The sequence below is a fragment of the Phyllobates terribilis genome, unplaced genomic scaffold (genome assembly GCF_046119375.1).
Source record: "Phyllobates terribilis strain yellow unplaced genomic scaffold, ASM4611937v1 Scaffold_35__1_contigs__length_13245226, whole genome shotgun sequence".
In the NCBI taxonomy this organism is placed as follows: domain Eukaryota; kingdom Metazoa; phylum Chordata; class Amphibia; order Anura; family Dendrobatidae; genus Phyllobates; species Phyllobates terribilis.
The window spans coordinates 12,429,059-12,453,638 of NW_027362795.1; the positions used below are offsets into that span (position 1 = coordinate 12,429,059).

At 42.7% G+C, this 24,580-nt stretch overlaps 1 protein-coding gene and 1 pseudogene across 1 annotated transcript in view; one reads left to right on the plus strand and one right to left on the minus strand.

Annotated features, from left to right (window-relative positions):
* The window catches only part of LOC141182721 (uncharacterized), a 40,259-nt gene extending 36,458 nt beyond the window's left edge, over nucleotides 1-3,801 (minus strand). The window contains exon 1 of the mRNA XM_073660859.1: nucleotides 3,777-3,801. Within this exon, the coding sequence (XP_073516960.1) occupies nucleotides 3,777-3,801 (25 nt within the window). The remainder of the gene's footprint in view (nucleotides 1-3,776) is intronic.
* LOC141182657 (uncharacterized) overlaps nucleotides 1-24,580 on the plus strand; it is a 1,085,038-nt pseudogene that overhangs the window by 1,018,199 nt on the left and 42,259 nt on the right.

The window sequence follows — 24,580 nt, forward strand, 5'->3', positions numbered from 1 at the left end:
TACACCTCGTACACACGCGGCTCCGCTCCGTACACCTCGTACACGCGCGGCTCTGCTCCGTACACCTCGTACACACGCGGCTCCGCTCCGTACACCTCGTACACACACGGCTCCGCTCCGTACACCTCGTACACGCGCGGCTCCGCTACGTACACCTCGTACACGCGCGGCTCCGCTCCGTACACCTCGTACACACGCGGCTCCGCTCCGTACACCTCGTACACACGCGGCTCCGCTCCGTACACCTCGTACACACGCGGCTCTGCTCCGTACACCTCGTACACACGCGGCTCTGCTCCGTACTCCTCGTACACACGCGGCTCTGCTCCGTACACCTCGTACACACACGGCTCTGCTCCGTACACCTCGTACACACGCGGCTCTGCTCCGTACACCTCGTACACACGGCTCTGCTCCGTACACCTCGTACACGCGCGGCTCTGCTCCGTACACCTCGTACACACGCGGCTCTGCTCCGTACACCTCGTACACGCGCGGCTCTGCTCCGTACACCTCGTACACACGCGGCTCTGCTCCGTACACCTCGTACACACACGGCTCTGCTCCGTACACCTCGTACACACGCGGCTCTGCTCCGTACACCTCGTACACACGGCTCTGCTACATCCACACTGTAAACCCCTCCTGACCCCACACATAAACTTCAGCTCATCCAGCACCATGACAACCAGCACAGCAGAGTCCTGCATCCACTGAGGCCCCTGATCATGTGACCCCTGACTCCTCCCCTCCTGTGACCTCATCACAGCTCCTGTGCGCACAGAGCAGCCATATATGTGGTGGCGGCTCTGCAGGTGGAGGTATGTGGAGACCCCATTACTGGGCGCAGGGGGCATTAACCCCTTCAGCACCGAGACTCTTTTGGGGTCTTGTGTTGCCACTTTATAAGAATCATAAGGTCTTTGTTCTGTTTCCTGTAATAGATACATACGACCCAACTATGGAGACAGGAAGGGAGGAAACGTATTGTTCTCATAGTACAGGACCCCTTTACTGGCCCCACAGTGTAATGCCCCCATTATGCCCCTTATGCAGGATGTTGATGCCCCCCACACAGTGTAATGCCCCCATTATGCCCCTTATGTAGGATGTATGATGCCCCCACACAGTGTAATGCCCCCATTATGCCCCTTATACAGGATGTATGATGCCCCCACACAGTATAATGCCCCCATTATGCCCGTTATGCAGTTTGTATGATGCCCCCACACAGTGTAATGCCCCCATTATGCCCCTTATGCAGGATGTATGATGCCCCCACACAGTGTAATGCCCCTTATGCAGGATGTATGATGCCCCCACACAGTGTAATGTCCCTGTTATGTCCCTTATGCAGTATGTATGATGCCCCCCACACAGTATAATGTTCCCATAGTACCACCTGAGGTTTTACAGTTGGAATAATCCCTCTGGAGTTGGTTTTCCCTTTGCCTGCTCCCCTACATGTAGACCCTCGAGCATGTATACATGCATGTAGGGGAGCAGGCCTTACTAGATATCGAGGCTTTGTACAGTAATATACCGCATGAGGATGGTATCAGAGGAGTAAGATGTTTCTTGAAATCGAGATCAATAGAGTGTAGCAGACATAATGACTTCATGGAGGATCTTCTAAAATTCACTCTTACTCATAACTCCTTTGTTTTTGACAGGAAGTACTTCCACCAGCTCAGGGGTACTGCGATGGGTAGCCTCTGTGCCCCCTCATATGCTAACTTATCCCTGGACTGGTGGGAGGAATCCACAATATTCAGGGATGATGATAAGTGATGGCATCCATATATTGGGGTATGGTACAAATATCTTGATGACATTTTTATCACCTGGTCAGGGACGAGTGAACAATCTTTTGAATTTGTCGGGGAACTCAACATCAATAGAGTGGGCCTGATATTCCACAGCACTTTACAATTTTAGGGGGGACTTATACAGACAATACAGACTTTACAGAATAAGCATAACTCAGAAATTAAAAGGAGTGAGGGCCCTGCTCGCAAGCTTACAGTCTGTAAGGAAATAGGGGAGACACAAAAGGTAAAATGTACATATATTGTATAATACAGCCTTAATATACTAAATAGGGTAAGTACATAACACCACATGAACTGGTCGCCAGCCAGTATGTGCCAGAATTTTTGAAGAAAATTTTAATATGGGCCAAACTGGGACAGTTAGATAAGTGTGTTGAGGTGATAGGCCAATCTAAAGAAATGGGTTTTTACGGCACGCTTAAAACTGTGAGTATTGGGAATTAATCAAATTGTCCTGGGTAATGCATTCCAAAGAATTGGTGCAGCATGCGAGAAAACTTGGAGACGGGAGTGAGAGGTTCAGATTATGGAGGATTTTAGTTTTAAGTCATTAGCAGAACGGAGGGCACGGGTAGGGTGATAGACTGACACGAGGGAGGTGATGTAGGGCGGTGCAGAATCATCAAGAGTTTTGTGGGTAAGAGCGATAAGTTTATATTGAACTCTGTATTGGATGGGCAATCAGTGCAATGACTGGCACAGGGAAGAGGCATTGTTGTATCGGTTGGTGAGGAATATGACCCTGACTGCTGCGTTCAGGACGGATTGGAGAGGGGAATGTTTAGAAAGAGGGAGACCGATAAGTAAAGAGTTGCAATAGTCCAGACGAGAATGAATAAGAGCTACAGTAAGAGTTTTTACAGAGTCAAAGGTAAGAAAATTTCTGATTCTAGAGATGTTTTGGAGGTGTAGATGACACGAGCGAGCGATTTGATGTGAGGAGTGAAGGAAAGATCTGAATCAAGTATGACCCCAAGACAGCGGGCATTTTGCTGGCGAGTAATGATGGAGCCACAAACGGAGATGGCAATATTGGGCATAGGTAGGTTAGTGGAGGGAGGAAATACGAGTAGTTCAGTTTTTGACAGATTCAATTTTAGATAGAGGGAGGACATAGTGTTAGAGACAGCGGAAAGACAATCACTGGTATTTTGTAATAATGCAGGGGTGATGTCCGGAGAAGAGGTGTATAATTGGGTGTCATCAGCATAGAGATGGTACTAAAAACCGAATCTGCTGATTGTTTGTCCAATAGGAGCGGAATATAAGGAGAAAAGAAGGGGGCCTAAGACTGATCATTGAGGAACCACGACAATAAGGGGAAGGGGAGAGGAAGAGGAGCCAGCAAAAGACACAGTGAAGGAGCAGGCAGAGAGGTAGATCCACAGTGTCGAATGCTGTAGAGAGATCCAGGAGAATCAGCAGGGAGTAGTGACCATTAGATTTGGCTGTTAGTAGATCATTAGACATTTTAGTGAGTGCAGTTTCAGTAGAATGTAAAGAGCGGAAACCAGATTGTAAAGGGTCAAGAAGGGAGTTATCTGAGAGATAGCAGATTAGACAGCAGTGGACCAGTCATTCCAGGAGTTTAGAGATAAAGGGAAGATTGGAAATAGGTCTGTAGTTAGCAGCACAGTTCTGGTCGAGGGATGTTTATTTAAGTAATGGATGTATGCTGGCGTGTTTAACCCCTTTATGACCCAGGGCATATTAGTACGTATCTGTGCCCTGGGCCTGATGCGTATTAATACACCCTGGCGATTTCGCCCACACACAAGCGGTGCGGGCGAGATCGCCACCGGGTGTCAGCTGATTGTTACAGCTGACACCCAGTGCTATGTGCAGGGAACAGCCCCGCACCGCTCCCGGCACATTAACCTCCGAAATGCGATCGAAATCAATCGCAGCATTCCGGTGGCAAGAGGAGGTAAGCTCGATACTTACCTTGTCTGCCGGCGTCCAGCGGCATCGGAGTCCGGTCCTGGATGTTGCCATGGTGACCTGACGTCATCATGACAACATCTGGGACACCAAGAGGCAGGAAGTTGCTTTGGTCATGCACAGTGCACGACCAAAGTAACTTCTCCCTGTGCAGCGCTGACAGACTGCATGGCATAGGGAGCTGCTGCTCTCTATGCCATGCAGCCGATCAGGCTGCAAAAAGTGAAAGTCCCATAGTGGGACAATGTGTAAAAGTAATAAAAATGTCAGAAAAAAATAAATTAAAAATATATATATATATATATATATTGTACCCATAAAAAAATAATCTTATGAAAAAAAAAATAAACCAATAAAAGTACACATATTTGGTATCGCCGCGTCCGGAACGACCTGACCTATAAAACTGTCCTGCTAGTTAACCCTTTTAGTGAACACGATAAAAAAAAAGCAAAAAAACGAAACATAAAACCATGCTTTATCATCATACCGCCAAACAAAAAATGGAATAAAACGCGATCAAAAAGACGAATGTAAATGACTGTCGGCCGAAATATGGAAAAATTATAGCTCTCAAAATATGGCGATGTAAAAACTAGTCTGCAAAAAAATGTGTCTTTTAAGTGTGTGACAGCTGTCAATCATAAAAACCCGTTATGAATCTGGCATCACTGTAATTGCACCGACCCGAATAATAAAGTCGTCTAATCACTTATACCGCACGAGGAACGGTGTAAAAAATAAACTTTAGGGTTAGGGTTGGGCTAGGGTTGGGGTTGGGCTAGGGTTAGGCTAGAGTTAGGGTTGGGCTAAGGTTAGGGTTAGGGTTGGGGCTGGGATTTTTTCAGAAGTAGAAAAAAAAAATGACGATATGGTGACTAATGTTGAACGCAAGTGCTCGCTACTTGAGTTTGCATCGGGTGCTCGGGTATGCACCAAGCATAGCGGGTGCTCGAGTGACATGCTCGAGTCTCCGTCCCAAATGTTTTGCAGCTGTTATACAACCAAAAAAACCTTGCGGGGATTGCCATGCACCAGCGATCCCAGTATGTTTTTTTTTTTGGTGTCTAATAACCGTGAAGCATGCGGGGCGGGGACACGAGCATGTCACTCGAGCACCCGCGATACATGGTGCATATCTGAGCACCCGATGCAAACTCAAATAGCGAGCACTTGCACTCAAGACTAATGACAACTTATTAATATGATGACCTAATGTTATCAAATTCTGTGTCGTACCTCTGGGTTCAAAATGTTCACTATACCCCTTGATAAAATCCTTGAGGTGTGTAGTTTCCAAAATGGGGTCACTTGTGGGGGGTTTCCACTACTTAGGCACATCAGGGGCTCTCCAAACGCAACATGGCATCCGCTCTCGATTCCAGACAATTTTGCATTCAAAAAGTCACACAGTGCTCCTTCCCTTCTGAACTCTGCCGTGCGCCCAAACACTGTATTTTCCCCACATATGGGGTATTGGCTTACTCAGGAAAAATTGCACAACAGTTTTTGGGGTCCATTTTCCCCTCTTACCCTTGTGAAAATAAAAAAATTGGGGCTAAAACATAATTTTTGTGGTAAAAGTTAGATTTTTTTATTTTCACGGCTCCATGTTATAAACTTCTGTAAAACACTTTGGGGTTCAGGATGCTCACCACACATCTAGATAAGTTCCCTGAGGGGTCTAGTTTCCAAAATGGTGTCACTTGTGGGGGGTTTCCACTGTTTAGGCACATCAGGGGCTCTCCAAACACAACATGGTGTCTGCTAATTATTCAAGCAAATTTTACATTCAAAAAGTCAAATAGCGCTCCTTCCCTTCTGAACCCTGCCACGCGCCCAAACAGTGGTTTTCCCGCACATATGGAGTATCAGCTTACTCAGGAGAAATTGCACAACAAATTGCATAGTGCAATTTCTCCTGTTACCCTTATGAAAATGCAAAATTGGGAGCTGAAAAACATTTTTGCTGAAAAAATGTGAACATTTTATTTTTACGGTTCAATGTTATAAACTTCTGTGAAGCACCTGGGTGTTCAAGTTGCTCACCACACATCTAGATAGGTTCCCTAAGGGGTATAGTTTCCAAAATGGGTTCACTTGTGGGGGGTTTCCACTGTTTAGGCACATCAGGAGCTCTCCAAACGTAACATGGCGTCCGCTAATTATTCAAGCAAATTTTACATTCAAAAAGTCAAATGGCGCTCCTTCCCTTCCGAGCCCTGCTGTGCGCTCAAACAGTGTTTTTTCCTCACTTATGGGGTATCTGCGTGCTCAGAGGAAATTTCACCACAAATTTTGGGGTCCATTTTTTTCTGTTACCCCTGCGAAAACAAAAAAATTTGGGTCTAAAGTAACATTTTTATGAAAAAAGTTAAATGTTAATTTTTTTCTTCCACATTCCAAAAATTCCTGTGAAGAACCTGAAGGGTTTTTAAACTTCTTGAATGTGGTTTTGAGCACCTTGAGGGGTGCAGTTTTTAGAATGGTGTCACTCTTGGGTATTTTCTGTCATAAAAGCCCTTCAAAGTCACTTCAAATGTGATGTGGTCCCTAAAAAAAATGGTTTTGTAAATTTTGTTGTAAAAATGAGAAATCGCTGGTCAACTTTTAACCCTTATAGCTCCTTACTAGAAAAAAATTTTGGTTCCAAAATTGTGCTGATGTAAAGTAGACATGTGGGAAATTTTATTTATTAACTATTTTGTGTAACATATCTCTCTGATTTAAGGGCATAAAAATTAAAATTTTGAAAACTAGTTAGGTGAGTGGTGGCAGCTGGAGAAAGGGACTGAAGGAGATGTGAAGGAATAGGGTCACTGGTGCAGGTGGTAGAGCGAGAGGAAGCAAGGAGCCTTGTCACTTCTTCTTCCGTTACTGTTTCGAAGTCAGAAAATGAGCAAGATACAATGTGGGAGGGAGGAGCATGCATAACATGTGGGGATTGAGAAAAAAATTTCCTGTCGGATATGGTCAATTTTTTCTTTGAAGTAATTGGCGAGATCGTCAGTGCTGAGGTCGGTGGTTGTGGCCTGTGCTTATTGATTAAGGAGAGAGTGAAAAGTGTCAAACAGGTGTTTAGGATTATTGGACCATGAGATGATTAGGTTGTCAAAGTAGGTTTGTTTGGATAGGTGAAGGGCGGCTTTATAGGTTTTAAGCATAAATTTATAATGGAGGAAATCTTCGGCCAGACAAGATTTTGTCCACAGCCGTTCGGCACACCTGGAGCACCACTGGAAAAAATGTGCTTGCAGCGTGTTCCAGGGTTGTCGCCGTCTGTGCCGAGTTGTTCTCTGTGTAGGAGGTGTGCCTTCATCCAGGGCGCATTGCAATGTTTCGTTATAATGCTTCAGTGCAGAGTCAGGGCATGAGAGGGAGGAGATTGGGGCCAATGATCATTGCAACGTTTTCATAAATTTCTGGGTGTTAATGGCATGTATATTTCTATAAGTGTGGAAAGTAGGGGTGTCTTGAGCAGGGTGACAGTTCTTGACAGAGAATGAGAGAAGGTTGTGATCAGAGAGTGGAAGAGGAGAGTTAGTAATGTCATGTATTGAACAGAGCTGGGCGAAGATCAGGTCAAAGAGTATTTCCATCTTTATGTGTAGGAGAATTAGTAAGCTGTGAAAGGCCGAAGGAGGAAGTTAGCGATAAAAGATGAGCGGCAGATAGGGAGAGGGAATCGCTAATTGGGATGTTAAAGTCTCCCATGATGGGGGTGGGGATGTCATAGGATAGAAAGTTTGGAAGTTAAGTGGCAAAGTGATCCACAAACTGACGGGAGGGGGCCGGAGGGCGATACACAACCGCCACTGGCAGGGAGAAGGGCCGGTAGAGTCTGACTGTGTGGACCTCAAAAGAAGGGATGAAAAGTGAGGGTACTGGGGGATAACCTGAAAAGTACATTTTGTTTAAAGGAGCAGACCAACACCAATTATTACCAGTTGCCTTTCCTGTATGTACTGATCAAGAAGGATTGTAATGGGACCATAGGGACACTCATCTACCATAAACCTTCAAGCACTAATAAACTATTGAAGTGGGATAACCACCACCCCCACCCCCATCCCCATAAAAAGAGGAAAACCCAAGGGCCAAATTTTACGGTTGAGAAGGTACTGCTAGAATGTCACAGATTTTAATATACAGGCAATAGACCTGAACACCAGATTAAGGGATGAAGGGTACTCATGGTACAGTTTAGATTCCGCATCATCGTTTGCAGAAAAATGGTCTTATCCATCAGCTTATCTTTTTCTCATTCAGATCTCTAAAATACCGGATCCTCTCAGTGAAAGTCGTCTATATAAGAACATTTTCCTGATTTATCCAGGAAAATGATGGACAAGATGGTGGAGAGGATATTACACCTCACCCTAGAGATCCTTTTCCGGCTTACTGGAGAGGTGAGAGATTCTGATGACGTCACATTACATCATTCTTATCTATGGGAATAACAGATGGACAGAACTGGAGAGGTGAGGACTCTGGAAATGTCTGTAGTGAGATTTATTAATGTGTCTCTCCATAACCAGAGATTAATCACGAGGCCTCCACCTCACCCCCTGATACATGAGGACATCAATGACCAGAAGATCCTAGAACTCGCCTACAAGATGATTGAGCTGCTGACTGGAGAGGTGACACTGCTGGGAATGCTGGGACATTATACAGTAATGGTATGAAGGGATTGGCGGGATGACGGTATCATTGTATGTGTCAGGTTCCTATAAGGTGTCAGGATGTCGCTGTCTATTTCTCCATGGAGGAGTGGTAGTATTTAGAAGGACACAAAGATCTGTACAAGGACGTCATGATGGAGGTTCCCCAGCCCCTCACATCACCAGGTAATAGACAGGACTAAATGCACACGGCCTATAATTATCTGTATGTAAAGAATGAATTCAGTCCCTGTATGTGTTTCCTCCAGATCTATCCAGTAAGAGGACAACACCAGAGAGATGTCCCCATCCTCTTCTTCCACAGGACTGTAAAGAAGAAGATCCCAATGTTCCTCAGGATCATCAGGTAGATGGAGAGAAGGTGTCATGAGATTTCCCCTATGATGTGTGGACGGCTGTAAAGGTCATGTCTTCAGTTCTGTTTTATCCACCATTATTATGTTTTATACTTGTGTAATGAGAACGGTGGAGATGACAGGATTAGAGCTGATCATAGATGGGACTTCTCCATCTGTCTGTGACTTTTACAATATTTGTTTCAGGGTGAAGATCTGACCCATATTAATACTACAGAGACATATGTGAGGGGTGATGAGCGGTGTAAAGAGGAGATTCCTACATATGACCACCCAGGTGAGTAGTAACCACTAAATGCAGAGAAGTCACAGATTCTTCTCAGTCCCCATCTGTGGCTGCTTTATCGGTTGTGCAGTCCGGCCATATCACAATCGTGTGATCACCATTTTGCCGCTAGACCACAACATTCTCCTCCGTCTGAAAATATTCAAATTTCTTTATGTAATTGTGAAAGCCCTTTTCTATAGACCTTACAACCTGGAGGATCCACCAACCCCCTGGGATTAGGAGATGCTGACCGTTACCTGCTCAGATCTGCAAACTATAAAGACAAATGACAGCGTATGTAGAATGTGCTGACAAGTTAGAAAATCACTTGAAGAAAAATATTATGATGGGCCTGTAAGAGAAAGCGGAGGGTAATGATGCTGTTGGCTTCCTAGATCCCTGATATCTTATTGGATGAATCTACCTTCTCTCCCTTCTGTGCTGCTGAATGTGCCCATATGGTCCCTACAAGACCAGGTCCAGTCTTTCTGACCAAAGATCACTTTTATTATCGACATTAAATGTGCAGTGAGGGCCAAGTGTGAATTTCTGTACAATAACAGCAGAGTTTCCCTTTATCCTGACTTTTCAATTTCTTTTAAAACCAACTAACTTCAAACAGGATTGTGATAAACTATACAGAAAACATTACTCCTGTGCCATGATATATCTCTAAGCTGTGCGTGGCTGATGGCTGTAATATACATTTATTCACGCCTGCAGGAGATGTGTTGGCTCGAGCCCTGGTTTCATGGATTCACTCCACGTCATAAATTCCATTATGTTTTCAATCCTAAGGAATTCAGATCACTGCACAATCTCTCCTGAAATGGGGGGCACTAATACTTTCTCTACTCTTCTGGTCAGGACTCATAGTTGCTCCAATGGTCCACCATAAATGAGTGCAAGTCCAGTTTAGTGTTGGATTTCTCCCTTCATACATACGTTGTTGTTGGGGATGTTACATGTTTTTATATTCTTTCTTTTTTTTACAAGTTCATTCTGTATGATAGTTTCATTGTGGTTGGATCAGCCGGCCTCACTTATGTGACTCTATAACTCCCTGGTCGTCTTTCAAAAAGATCTCCATTATCTCTTCCAAATGCCCGAGATCTAAATTTAAGACGCCTCATCTCTGCAGTATTATATAAAAGTTCACTTTAAATGTCTAATATTTCTTCTTGACACTCATCTGACAGAAAATATTGTCCCTTGCGATAGTTTAGATTGTAGTTACTAATTTTTCCCTGATGAAGACTGTTCAGTTTGATCATTTCAGTAGATGTTTTATTGTCTGTAGTCACAGTTTTTGACTTCAGTAATCCTCTGATTTAACCTCTTCCTGCAGCCAGTATTATGTTTCTAATCAGACCCATTTTTCAAATCTGACGTGTGTCACTTTATGTGGTGATAACTTTGGAATTCTTCACAAAGGATAATAGAAAACAAATGGACCTTACAAATTATTTTCCAATTTCTCTTGAATCTGACAATCCCCTATATATGGTTGTACACTACTATCTGGGCACATGGCAGGTTAAGAAGGGAAGAAGCGCCATTAAGCTATTAGGAATGCAGATTTTGCTGGAATAGTTTGCAGACACAATGTATTGGGGGAGCTGGTCTTGGTCACCTGGAAGCTCAAAAGATGGTTACCACGAACAGGCTTGTCACTATCTACCTTTTTTACAGATTTCACAAATTACTTTGCTCATCGCCGTTTAACCCCTCTACATGGATCTGGACTTACACAGAGACCCCTAGGCTTGGGCCACGGTGTTACCTGCTATTCTGTGGAGTGAGATGGGAAGAAGAACAGTCAGGTAGCCGGGTCAGAGCCAGGAGAGCAGAGAAAGTACAAAATCAGAAGACACAAGAGTAGTCAGTAAACGGGCCGAGGTCACAACAGGAAACAAATACACAAGCCGGGAGCTGAGCACAGAGGACTGACCCAGAGGAGAACAAGGCTGGATCTGGCAGCTTCCGGCAATATGCTTCCAGCTTTAGTAGGGTGCGGTGCTCTCCAAATGGCTGAAGCAGGGAGCAGATTACTCCAGCTGGACAGCACGCACACCCATACTGACACCCTGGATGGTACTACTGGTCCCAGGCTCCCTAATCTTAGTGGCTGGACAGAGCCTGCGCCTTTTACTCCATATTTGGGAGGCAGAATGAACAAACAGTTGAACACCACGCTCCACTGGTTCATCCTATGAGATTTTCTATTAGATGGTCATTGTCCTGGTGAATAAGTGAATTGTTTAATATAACTTGCCTTTTTTACAGTCAGTTTAAGTAGAAATGTTCAAATATATAAAATTCAAGGATTTTTTATTAAAAAATAATAATTGGTTTTCTTCTTGGCAGATGTCCGTACCAGGAGATCAGAGGGACAGCTGACACCTTCAATTTTCAAATCAGATAATTTTGAGATCTCACAGGATACAATTGAAATGAATGACATTACTCCAGATATACCATCATCCCTTCACAGCAGACCTCAATCATCTGATCCTATGAAACAGGTCCTGTCTTCTCATTCATTACCGACTACTAAGGAAAATCAAAGTCACAAAATAAGCATTAAAAAACAAACTGCTCCTAATGCAAAGAAGCCATTTTCACATTCAGGATATGGAAATAGTTTTCCTCTCAAAAAGTCTTTTCTTAAAAATCAAAAAATTCATACAGCAGAGAAAAGATTTTCTTGCTCCAAGTGTGGGAGATGTTTTAATCAGAAATCAAGTCTTGTTAGGCACCAGATAACTCACACAGGAGAGAAGCCATTTTCCTGTTCAGAATGTGGGAAATGTTTTACAGAGAAATCAACTCTTATCAAACATCAGAGAACTCACACAGGGGAGAAGCCTTTTCCATGTTCAGAATGTAGAAAATGTTTTAACCAAAAATCATATCTTAATATACATCAGAGAACTCACACAGTGGAGAAGCCATTTTCATGTGCAGAATCTGGGAAATGTTTTGCAAAGAAATCAAATCTTTTCCAACATCAGAGAACTCACACAGGGGAGAAGCCTTTTCCATGTTCAGAATGTGGAAAATGTTTTACAGAGAAATCAACTCTTATCAACCATCAGAGAACTCACACAGGAGAGAAGCCATTTTCATGTTCAGAATGTGGGAAATATTTTACTGTGAAATCAAATCTTATCAAACATCAGAAAACTCACACAGGGGAGAAGCCTTTTCCATGTTCAGAATGTGGAAAATGTTTTAACCAGAAATCTAGTTTTCTTAAGCACCAGAGAACCCACACGGGGGCAAAGGCTTTTTCATGTTCAGATTGTGGGAAATGTTTTGTACAGAAAGCGCATTTTGATAACCTCCAGAGAACCCACACAGGGAAGAATGCCGCAGCTACGCCCAACTAGTCTCTGTACAGACAAGAAAGACCCTAGCTGCACAACTAGAAACGCCACCACAGACCTAACTCCCTAATAAGTCGTTGAGGAGTTTCTCATACCTCCTTAGGAATCAGAGGGGAGGCTGCAACACACTGTCAACAAGGGGAAAGGAAAGTATGAAGTAAAATACGAAGACCCTGAATGAGAAACAAAAACTCATTAATATAGGGCAAAGAAGGCAAGCTAAGGAGAACCAAAAATAAAAGGAACAAGTATAATCTCCCAGAAACCTAACATTGTTTGAATGAAAAGGTACTGGGAGGGAAAGCAAACTGACCGGGAGGATAGTTTCACCTTTGTGGTGAAACTTACAAAATTCATCCTCACCAACTGTATATGTAAAACCCGTCCATTTATAATGACCACGGACAAGATAAAGATTCCCAACTCACATCAGGACCACAAGATCCCAGGTACTTTCAGCTGCATCACAATGAACTTAATTATATGTTCCAAATGTCCAACTGGGGGTCTGTATGTAGGGGAGACAGGGCAAAAACTAAAAACAAGGATGAATTCTTATCGCCACACAAAAAAAGAAAAGAAAGAATAGACCTACTTGTGTCCACACATATTTACGGCCACAACTGCTTATCCCTTTCCCATACTGATAGTTCTGCTTCACGTCACTTGTCTTATTTATTGCACTATTCCTGTGCCATGTTGTGCATAAATATGTGACTCTTCAGATTTTTGTGTTATACTATATCTGATGAAGGACCTGAGTAGTCTCGAAAGCTTACTGACTAATGGCTAACTGAAAAGATGGTATCAACCACTAAGGACTTGCAAATTTTAATATTTTTCTCCATACAGCAATTTTAAGATCTCTCCACAGGTGTTCAATGGGATTTAGATACGGATTCATTGCTGGTCAGAACTGTCCAGAACTTTGTTTCCATCCATTTTCTGGGTGCTTCTTGAATTATGTTTGGGGTCATTGTCATGCTGAAAGACCCATGACCTAGGACGCAAACCCAGCTTTCTGACACTAGGCACTACATTGTGCCCCAAAATCCTTTGCTAATCTTCAGATTTCATGATGCCTTGCACACAGTTAAGGTACCTAGTGCCAGAGGCAGCAAAACAACCCAAAACATCTTTGAAGGGCCACCATATTTGACTGTATGTGTTGTAAATTTATTGATTATGTTGCGCACCTTGGACAGAGGAACATCCGGATCTCTAAAGATGGACTTATAACCTTGAAATTATTGATATTTTTCAACAATTTTGGTTTTCAAGTCCTCAGACTCATGCGAAGATTGAATCAACTTCTCCCTTTTTTATCTGGTTTTAGTTGTGATTTTCATATTGCCCACACCTACTATTTGAGACAATTGTGTTTGAACAAGCTTCACATGATTGAAACAAAGTTGTTTACCCACAATTTTGGCAAGGTGTCAACAATTTTGTCCGACCTATTTTATGTGGTTTTGTGTGAAATTATGTTCAAGTTGCCTTTTTTTTCTGTGTTTTCTTGTGTTGTTCCAATACACACAAAGGAAATAAGCGTGTATAACAAAACATGTAATTGCAATAATTTTCTGGGAGAATTACTTCATTTTCTGGAACAATTTCAAGGGATCCAACACTTTTCACCATGACTTGTTTTTGTTGCCTTTTTAATTTGTTGCAGCATATCATCCTTTTCATGTTCAGCTACAGTGGTGGCCAAAAGTATTGGCACCCCTGCAATTCTGTCAGATAATACTCAGTTTCTTCCTGAAAATGATTGCAATCACATTCTTTGGTCTTATTATCTTCATTTAATTTGCTTGCAAGGAAAAAACACAAAAGAGAATGAAGCAAAAATGAAATCATTGATCATTTCACACAAAACTCCAAAAATGGGCCAGACAAAAGTATTGGCACCCTCAGCCTAATACTTGGTTGCACAACCTTTAGCTAAAATAACTGCGAACAACCGCTTCCGGTAACCATCAATGAGTTTCTTACAATGCTCTGCTGGAATTGTAGACCATTCTTCTTTGGCAAACTGCTCCAGGTCCCTGATATTTGAAGGGTGCCTTCTCCAAACTGCCATTTTGAGATCTCTCCACAGGTGTTCTATGGGATTCAGGTCTGGACTCATTGCTGGCCACCTTAGAAGTCTCCAGTGCTTTCTCGCAAACCATTTTATAGTGCTTTTGGAAGTGTGTTTTGGGTCATTGTCCTGCTATAAGACCCATGACCTCTGAGGGAGACCCAGCTTTCTCACACTGGCCCCTACATTATGCTGCAAAATTTGTTGGTAGTCTTCAGACTTCATAATGCCATGCACATGGTCAAGCAGTCCAGTGCCAGAGGCAGCAAAGCAACCCCAAAACATCAGGGAACCTCCGCCATGTTTGACTGTAGGGACCGTGTTCTTTTCTTTGAATGCCTCTTTTTTTTCCTTTACACTCTATGTTGATGCTTTTACCCAAAAAGCTCGACTTTTGTCTCATCTGACCATAGAACATTCTTCCAAAACGTTTTAGGCTTTCTCAGGTAAGTTTTGGCAAACTCCAGCCTGGCTTTCTTATGTCTCGGGGTAAGAAGTGGGGTCTTCCTGGGTATCCTACCATACAGTCTCCCTTTTCATTCAGACGCCGACGGATAGTACGGGTTGACACTGTTGTACCCTCGGACTGCAGGGCAGCTTGAACTTGTTTGGATGTTAGTCGAGGTTCTTTATCCGCCATCCGCACATTCTTGCGTTGAAATCTCTCGTCAATTTTTGTTTTCCATCCACATCTAGGGAGGTTAAATACTTGAAGAAAGAAATACGACCATATCAACCCAAAATAATAATAAAATTTAACTTTTATTCATAAATAGTATAAAAAGTTACTTCATAATCAATATAGGGCACAGTACAAGAATACATAAAAACACATATCATGTATGATGACCATCTCATTGAAGGGACGATCCAGTCCACATGTAATAGGCTCCGAGGCACCACAGCAAAAAAGCATATATATAGTCCTTCATATAACAGACCAATAAAGAGGATTATCAAATGACCACAGTTCATAACCTATACTGTCAGGGTGCCATATACCTAGGCTAAGATATACCTTCATCATATCAAACGCCACATAAGGGACACTAGTAATAGCCACTATAGCACCATTATAATCGAGGCATAACAGCTAGAATGGTTCAGTTAATAGAGTTATGTTGACAGGGTGTATACCAAGCGAGTATAAAGATAGGTGAGTAAAAAACAAGTGCTGCGTTATGTAGGGGAGAATTACCTGGGCCACAAGCTGTGATGTCAGGGCACCCTCACGTGGACCGCTCGTCCACCCCAACGCACGTTTCGGCGTTTGCCTTCTTCAGGGGGTGTCAACTTCCTCTAGGGGCGTGTATATTTAAATGTTGTGTTGGCCAATCGAGTGAAGGGGGTGGACCCGCAGTAATGCGCGCAGCGTCCCCGCTACCAAGCAACCGGTGGCGCGGGCGTCATGCAAGGGATCACGTGATGGTCACATGGACCCAAGCGATACAGGTCCTTGCATAGAGACGCCAGGCGGCACGGGGTACTCAGAAAGCGGCGACGCTCGCGCGTAAGGTCCTTAAACCTCCCATAGTCAGGAACCATAGCAAGAGGTATAAGCTCAATTAAATGACATATATACTTCCACCACCACCACATAGATATATAGGTAGATCGTATAATAGAGACAGTATCCCAACCAAATGAATTAACAATATGGCAATCTGCATACAATATATCATCACATCAAGTAGTATATATAACAATATGACAAAATGCCTATACAGATCATGTTCAATCCCATATATATATAGAGAGAGGAATGTGGAAAAATCATATTGTCCTAGCATTAATATATAGTAGGTGGAATATCAAAAGATAACATCCTATATATCACCATGATTAAATCAAGGGGGACAATATCTAATGTAGGGGTAGCGAACTTCCCAGATATAACTTCCATTTAAACCAATTAACATATAAGGATCTTCAAACGCGAAAGGAAGATCCACAATATATATACACTGCAGTAGTCGTTCCCGGATGAAATAGATTATTTAGTATATTCTTATTCACATATTCATCCATATGATATCAGCCATAATGAAGAGACAACACGCCAGAGGAAGTAAACTGCAAACGGATGATGAAGAATACTAAAAATAATAATAAAAAAATGTTAAAATCATAAAAACCACAACAAAATATGTGACAGGGGAGAGATTAAAGAAAGGGAGCGAAGCTGAGATTCTCATTCAGTCCATTGGGATGTACAGTATTTAATCGCCAAATCCATCTAGATTCGAGCTGAGCCAAGCGTTGGCTCAGTTTACCTCCACGAATACCAACTCTTAACGCATCTATCCCACGAACCCTCAGGAGGGAGCTATCGCAGTCATGATGGAGTTTAAAATGTTTAGGTATAGTCCTGAGTGTGGAGGGATCCGCGCAGTCGATCGCCGCCAATATCCCCAATACATGTTCTCTTATTCTCACTTTGAGTTGGCGCGTTGTTAGGCCAACATAAATAAGCCCACAGGGGCAAGTAGCATAATAAATAACAAAGCGTGAGATACATGTAATGCGGCTCCTTATTTCATAGGTTTTCGTGCCAGCTGCATTGGAGAAAATATTGGTTCTATCCATATTGGGGCAAGCGACGCATCGACCGCACGGAAAACTACCACATTCAGGACCCGATGCACCAAAAATTGTAGACATGCCAGACACAGTTTGGTAGTGACTATGTACAAGATAGTCACGGAGATTCTTGGAGCGGCGTACAGTAATGGGTGAGCGATCAGGAAGGATTTTTGACAATACCGGATCTATCAGGAGGATGGGCCAAGCTTGAGTCAAGCATTTCCTCATCCGTCCGAATTGTCCATGGTAGTTTGTTATAAATCTAGGTTTGTCATTGATCTTAGGATTTCTTTGCAAATAAAGCAAATCGTACCTATTTGAATATTTAGCGCGATGGTACGCTCTTTTAACCACCCGTTTACTGTAGCCCCTATCATAGAATCTCTTCTTCATGTCCTTGGACTGTCTAACAAAATCTTCATCACTGGAACAAAGTCTGCGGAGACCCAGAAATTGCCCAGTGGGTACAGATCGAACCATCCACGGGGGATGGGAGGACGATGCGTGGAGCAACATATTCTTGGAGGTATCCTTTCTATAGATGTTTGTTTGTATCAAATTATTATGATCCCTTGTAAGGGTAACATCAAGAAAGTTCACTGTGTCAATATCCCAATTGAAAGTAATATAGATATTCATCTCATTAGTGTTGAGGAGTTGCACAAATGTTTGCAAGTCCTCAACCGAACCCTGCCAGATCAGCAGGATATCGTCAATGTAGCGCGTCCAAAAAGGGACGCGATCCATTGACGCCCGCCGATCCGGCAGGGAGAGGCCCCTCTCCCACAGCCCCAGGAACAAATTAGCATAGGCCGGCGCAAAAGATGCACCCATTGCAGTACCCTGGAGCTGTAGGTAGAAGGACCCCTTAAAAGTGAAAAAGTTGTGGGTAAGGGAAAATTCCAAGAGGCACATCACCAAGTCGACAATATCTCTCGGTAGATTAGAGGTATTGAGGAAAAAAGCGCAAGCTCTTAGACCATCCACATGCTTGATATTAGTATAAAGTGATTCCACATCACCCGTCACAAGAATCATTTCTGGGTCCAAATACAATCCATCAACTTTCTTAAGTAGATCACATGTATCTAAAAGAAATTCTTTATTGGTCTGTTATATGAAGGACTATATATATGCTTTTTTGCTGTGGTGCCTCGGACCCTATTACATGTGGACTGGATCGTCCCTTCAGTGAGATGGTCATCATACATGATATGTGTTTTTCTGTATTCTTGTACTGTGCCCTATATTGATTATGAAGTAACTTTTTATACTATTTATGAATAAAAGTTAAATTTTATTATTATTTTGGGTTGATATGGTCGTATTTATTTCTTCAAGTATTTATCTATGTCGAACGACTTAACCTATATTCCTACCATTAGGTGCTAGCCATTGAGCAGTATATATATTATCTTTAATATGCACCAATTGAGAAACTTATATTGGATCTAGGGAGGTTAGCCACAGTGCCATGGGCTTTAAACTTCTTGATGACACTGCGCTTGGAAGACACAGGAAAATTCAGGTCTTTGGAGATGGACTTGTAGCGTTGAGATTGCTCATGCTTCCTCACAATTTGGTTTCTCAAGTCCTCAGACAGTTCTTTGGTCTTCTTTCTTTTCTCCATGCTCAATGTGGTACACACAAGGACACAGGACAGACGTTGAGTCAACTTTAATCCATGTTAACTGGCTGCAAGTGTGATTTAGTTATTGCCAACACCTGTTAGGTGCCACAGGTAAGTTACAGGTGCTGTTAATTACACGAATTAGAGAAGCATCACATGATTTTTCAAACAGTGCCAATACTTTTGTCCACCCCCTTTTTTAGGTTTGGTGTGGAATTATATCCAATTTGGCTTTAGGACAATTCTTTTTGTGTTTTTTCATTGAAGACAAATTAAATGAAGATAATAATACCAAAGAATTTGTGATTTCAATCATTTTCAGGAAGAAACTGAGTATTATCTGACAGAATTGCAGGGGTGCCAATACTTTTGGCCACCACTGTATATTAGGAAGCTTGTAGCAAAGTCCAATTAGCAGCTTTCCATTATTGCCATTTCCATGTACATCTACCCATACTGGTTTTAAAATGCAGAGGGCCAAAATGAAAAACTTGGACAAAGTTGTGGACCAACCAGTATACAGAATAATGGGCCCCACGGTCGGCGGTCCCGCAGCCCTCAGGACCCCCAGGGTCCTGCAAGTGCTGCGGTTGCGGTTCAGAGCGACAGCTCTGACGGGACATCTTTGGGACCTAATTGGATCAGGTCCCAATGGTGTTAATTAACCCTTTGCTATCTTCTACAGTACAGACCAAAAGTTTGGACACACCTCATTTAAAGATTTTTCTGTATTTTCATGACTTTGAAAATTGTACATTCACACTGAAGGCATCAAAACTATGAATTAACACATGTGGAATTATATACTTAACAAAAAAGTGTGAAACAACTGAAAATATGTCTTATATTCTAGGTTCTTCAAAGTAGCCACCTTTTGCTTTGATGACTGCTTTGCACACTCTTGGCATTCTCTTGATGAGCTTCAAGAGGTAGTCACCGGAAATGGTTTTCACTTCACAGGTGTGCACTGTCAGGTTTCATAAGTGGGATTTCTTGCCTTATAAATGAGGTTGGGACCATCAGTTGTGTTGTGCAGAAGTCTGGTGGATACACAGCTGCTAGTCCTACTGAATAGACTTAGCTGCTTTTTTCTTCCCATAATACAAATTCTAAGTAAATAAAAACGAGTGGCCATCATTACTTTAAGAAATGAAGGTCAGTCAGTGCGAAAAATTGGGCAAACTTTGAAAGTATCCCCAAGTGCAGTTGCAAAAATCATCAAGCACTACAAAGAAACTGGCTCACATGAGGACCGCCCCAGGAAAGGAAGACCAAGAGTCACCTCTGCTTCTGAGGATAAGTTTATCCAAGTCACTAGCCTCAGAAATAGCAGGTTAACAGCAGCTCAGATTGGAGACCAGGTCAATGCCACACAGAGTTCTAGCAGCAGACACATCTCTACAACAACTGTTAAGAGGAGACTTTGTGCAGCAGGCCTTCATGGTAAAATAGCTGCTAGGAAACCACTGCTAAGGACAGGCAACAAGCAGAAGAGACTTGTTTGGGCTAAAGAACACAAGGAATGGACATTAGACCAGTGAAAATCTGTGCTTTGGTCTGATGAGTCCAAATTTGAGATCTTTGGTTCCAACCACCGTGTCTTTGTGCGACGCAGAAAAGGTGAACGGATGGACTCTACATGCCTGGTTCCCACTGTGAAGCATGGAGGAGGAGGTGTGGTGGTGTTGGGGGTGCTTTGCTGGTGACACTGTTGGGGATTTATGCAAAATTGAAGGTATACTGAACCAGCATGGCTACCACAGCATCTTGCAGCGGCATGCTATTCCATCCGGTTTGCGTTTAGTTGGACCATCATTTATTTTTCAACAGGACAATGACCCAAACACACCTCCAGGTTGTCTAAGGGCTATTTGACCAAGAGGGAGAGTGATGGGGGGCTACGCCAGATGACCTGGCCTCCACAGTCACCAGACCTGAACCCAATTGAGATGGTTTGGGGTGAGCTGGACCGCAGAGTGAAGGCAAAAGGGCCAACAAATGCTAAGCATCTCTGGGAACTCCTTCAAGATTGTTGGAAGACCATTTCCGGTGACTACCTCTTGAAGCTCATCAAGAGAATGCCAAGTGTGTGCAAAGCAGTCATCAAAGCAAAAGGTGGCTACTTTGAAGAACCTAGAATATAAGACATATTTTCAGTTGTTTCACACTTTTTTGTTAAGTATATAATTCCACATGTGTTAATTCATAGTTTTGATGCCTTCAGTGTGAATTTACAATTTTCATAGTCATAAAAATACAGAAAAATCTTTAAATGAGAAGGTGTGTCCAAACTTTTGGTCTGTACTGTATATGCCGCGATTTTTAGTGATCGCGGCATATAGAAGATAGTGAGCGGAGAGGGAGTCGTCAACTTACCTCTCCGACGGCCCCCTGATGTCTTCCAGGACCTGCCGTTGTTATGGCAGCCGGAGGTCACATGACCACCTCCGGATCTGCCATATATGGTGTCCTGCTAGGCTCAGCCTGCAGCTGAACTCTAGCAGGAGACACTGACTGTGAAACAGTCAGCAAAGATCTCATGCAATGCAATACATGTCTATTGCATTGCATGAGATCAGTGATTAGAAAAATAAAAATTAATGTCCCATACAGGGACTAAGTAAAAATGTAAAAAAAAAAGAGTCAAAAAATGTTTTCAAACTGTTAAAAATAAATCACAAAATAAATAAAAATAAATAAATAAAATATTAAACCAATAAATCCGTATATTTATGTAAAAACAAAAAAAGTACACATATTTGGTATCGCCGCGTCCGAAACAACCCGATCTATAAAATTGTCACACTAATTAACTCCTTCTTTGCACACCGTAATAACGGCCAAACAAAAAGTGGAAAAAAATGCGATCAAAAAGCAAAATGGAAATAAAAATGGTACCGCTGAAAACGTCATCTTGTTCCCCAAAAAAAGGCCGCCATACAGCTCCATCAGCTGAAAAATAAAAAAGTTATAGCTCTCAGAATAAAGCGATGCAAAAAAATTTTTTTTCTAGAAAATAGTTTTATTGTGTAAAAGCGCCAAAACATAAAAAAATATACAGTAAGTGTAGTATCACTGTAAACGTACGGACCCGAAGAATAATGCTGCCTTATCACTTTTACCACATGCAGAACGGCATAAAAAAAAACTCAAAAAAGAAATCCTGAATTGTTGGTTTTTGTTAATTTTACCTCCCAAAAAAACGGAATAGAAAGCGATCAAAAAATATCACGTACCCAAAAATGGTACCAATAAAAATGTCAGCTCGTCCCGCAAAAAACAAGCCATCACATGACTCTGTCGGCCGAAATATGGAAAAATTATAGCTCTCAAAATATGGCGATGCAAAAACTAGATTTTGCAAAAAAAAAGCGTCTTTTAGTTTGTGAGGGTATGTGCTCACGTAGCGTTTTACAAGCGTATATGCTGCGGAATTTCCGCAGCATAAACGCTTCAAAAACGCATGGTAATCTGCCCCCCATGGTCCTCAATGACAAGCCGCACTGTCAATGCCCATGCTGCGAATTTTTCCGCAGCGTTTATGCTGCGCTCAAAAATCCGCAGCATGTCTATTAATTTTGCGGACACGCAGCGTAATCGCCGCCATTGACTTGCATTGGACTGCGTGACATCCGCATCACTACATGTGCACAAGCAGATATCACACGGTTCAATGTGCGGATGGTACCCAAGTCTGGAGGAGAGGAGATTCTCATCCAGACCTGGGTACCATAGAAACTGTGAAAAAAAGAATTGAAAATAAAAAATAAAGTTTATACTCACCTTCCGATGTCCTCCCGGTGTTATCTCTGCCGCGTCCGCTCTCTTGCATTGCTCTCGCTGTTGTGAAGGACCTGCCATGACGTCACTGAGTCATGTGACCCATCACATGGCTCAATGACGTCACCGCAGGTCCTTCACACCATCGTGAGCCGCCCAACACACCTTACGCGGCAGAGAGAACACCGGGAGGACACTGGAAGGTGAGTATAAACTTTATTTTTTTATTTTTTACCATTTTATTCTTTTTTTTTAACTAACTTGGTCACACTACTATAAATCCATGCCGGTTGCATGGATTTATATAATGTGAACAAGTTGTCAAGCACTTTTCCAAGTGATGCTAAAATCGCTTGGAAAAGCGCTTGATAACCCGCATGCAGAAATGCATGCAAAGACGCTTTACAAACGCTTCTACCTGGCGGGAAAAATGTATGTAAAATCCGCATGCGTTTTTCCTGCCAGGGAGAAGCGTGAAAAATATGCTTCATTTCCGCAACGTGGGCACATAGCCTGACAGCTGTCAGTCATAAAAACCCAATATAAATCTGGTATCTCAGTAATCGCACCGACCCGAAGAATAAAGTTACACTGTGTTCCAAATTATTATGCAAATAATATTTTCTCAGATTTTCCCAAATTACCTATATGAATTGCAGTCATTGTAATTTTCCAGTCAAATAACTATTAGAGTACAATTGAAAGGTTTTTGTACAAACTGCCTATGATAACAGTATATTTTTAAAAAAATAAAAAACTCAAACTGCGCTCAAAATGCATGTTCCAAATTATTATGCACAGCAGAGTTTTCAACCTTTTCATTTTAATAAAGAACAAAAAAATGGTCATTTTTGAAATTATAAGCATTAGCAGGTTATTACAAACTGAAATCAAACAGTTTTCAACTCAAAACTTTATTCTAGGTGATGTTACATTTGCACATAGGACCCCTTATTCGAAAGGAGCTTCTGAACTCTCTCGTCCATTGAATTTGTCAGGTTTTGGATGGTTTTTGCTTCAATTGTTTTGCATGAGGACAGAATACCCTCCCAGAGCTGTTGCTTAGGTGTGAACTGCCTCCAGCCATCATAGACACTCCTTTTGATGATGCTCCAGAGGTTCTCAATGGGGTTGAGGTCAGGGGAGCATGGGGGCCACACCATAAGTTTGTCCCCTTTTATGCCCACAGCAGCCAGAGATGCAGGATGTGTTATGTGCAGCATGAGACGGGGCATTAATATTATTAATAGCCTAGGAAGGGTTCATGAATATTGGCCCCCTCCGAGGCTAGAAACAACAGCCCTCAGCCGCCCCAGAAGTGGCGCATCCATAGGATGCACCAATTCTGTCACTTAGCCTCCGCTCTGCCCACTGCCCTGTAGCGGTGGCAGTGGGGTTATAGGGCTGGGGTTGATGTCAGCTTATAAGGCCAGCTGACATCAAACCCAGCTTAGTAATGGAGAGGCGTCTATAAGACGTCCCCATTACTAACACCATAGTGAAAGTGATATGTGAAATAACTACACTGCTCAAAAAAATAAATCTTACCAGCTTCCGCCATCATCTTCACAAGGTCTTTTGCTTTGGTCCTTGGGTTGATATGTACATGTCGGACTAAAGCACGTTCATCTCTGGGACCCAGAATCCATCTCCTTTCTGAGCGGTATGATGGCTGGACATTCCCATCCTGTTTGTACTTGCGTATAATTGTTTGTATAGATGAACGAGGCACCTTCAGGTATCTTGAAATTGTACCCAAGGATGAGCCAGACAAGTGCAAGTCCACAATTCTCTTTCTGGTATCTTGGATGATTTCTTTAGACTTTCCCATGATGCTCCACAAAGAAGCAGTGTGTTTCAGGTGTGCATTAAAATACATCCACAGGTGTGTCTGAGAAGCTTCGAAACACATGACATTGTTACGGATCCAGGTGGTGGAACCTCTGTGCTGGGATGCAAGGAGGGACTAGAGGGGCGTAACTAAGTGCCTACTCTGACCGACCCTGGTCACACGGCGGCTTAGTTGACTCCGT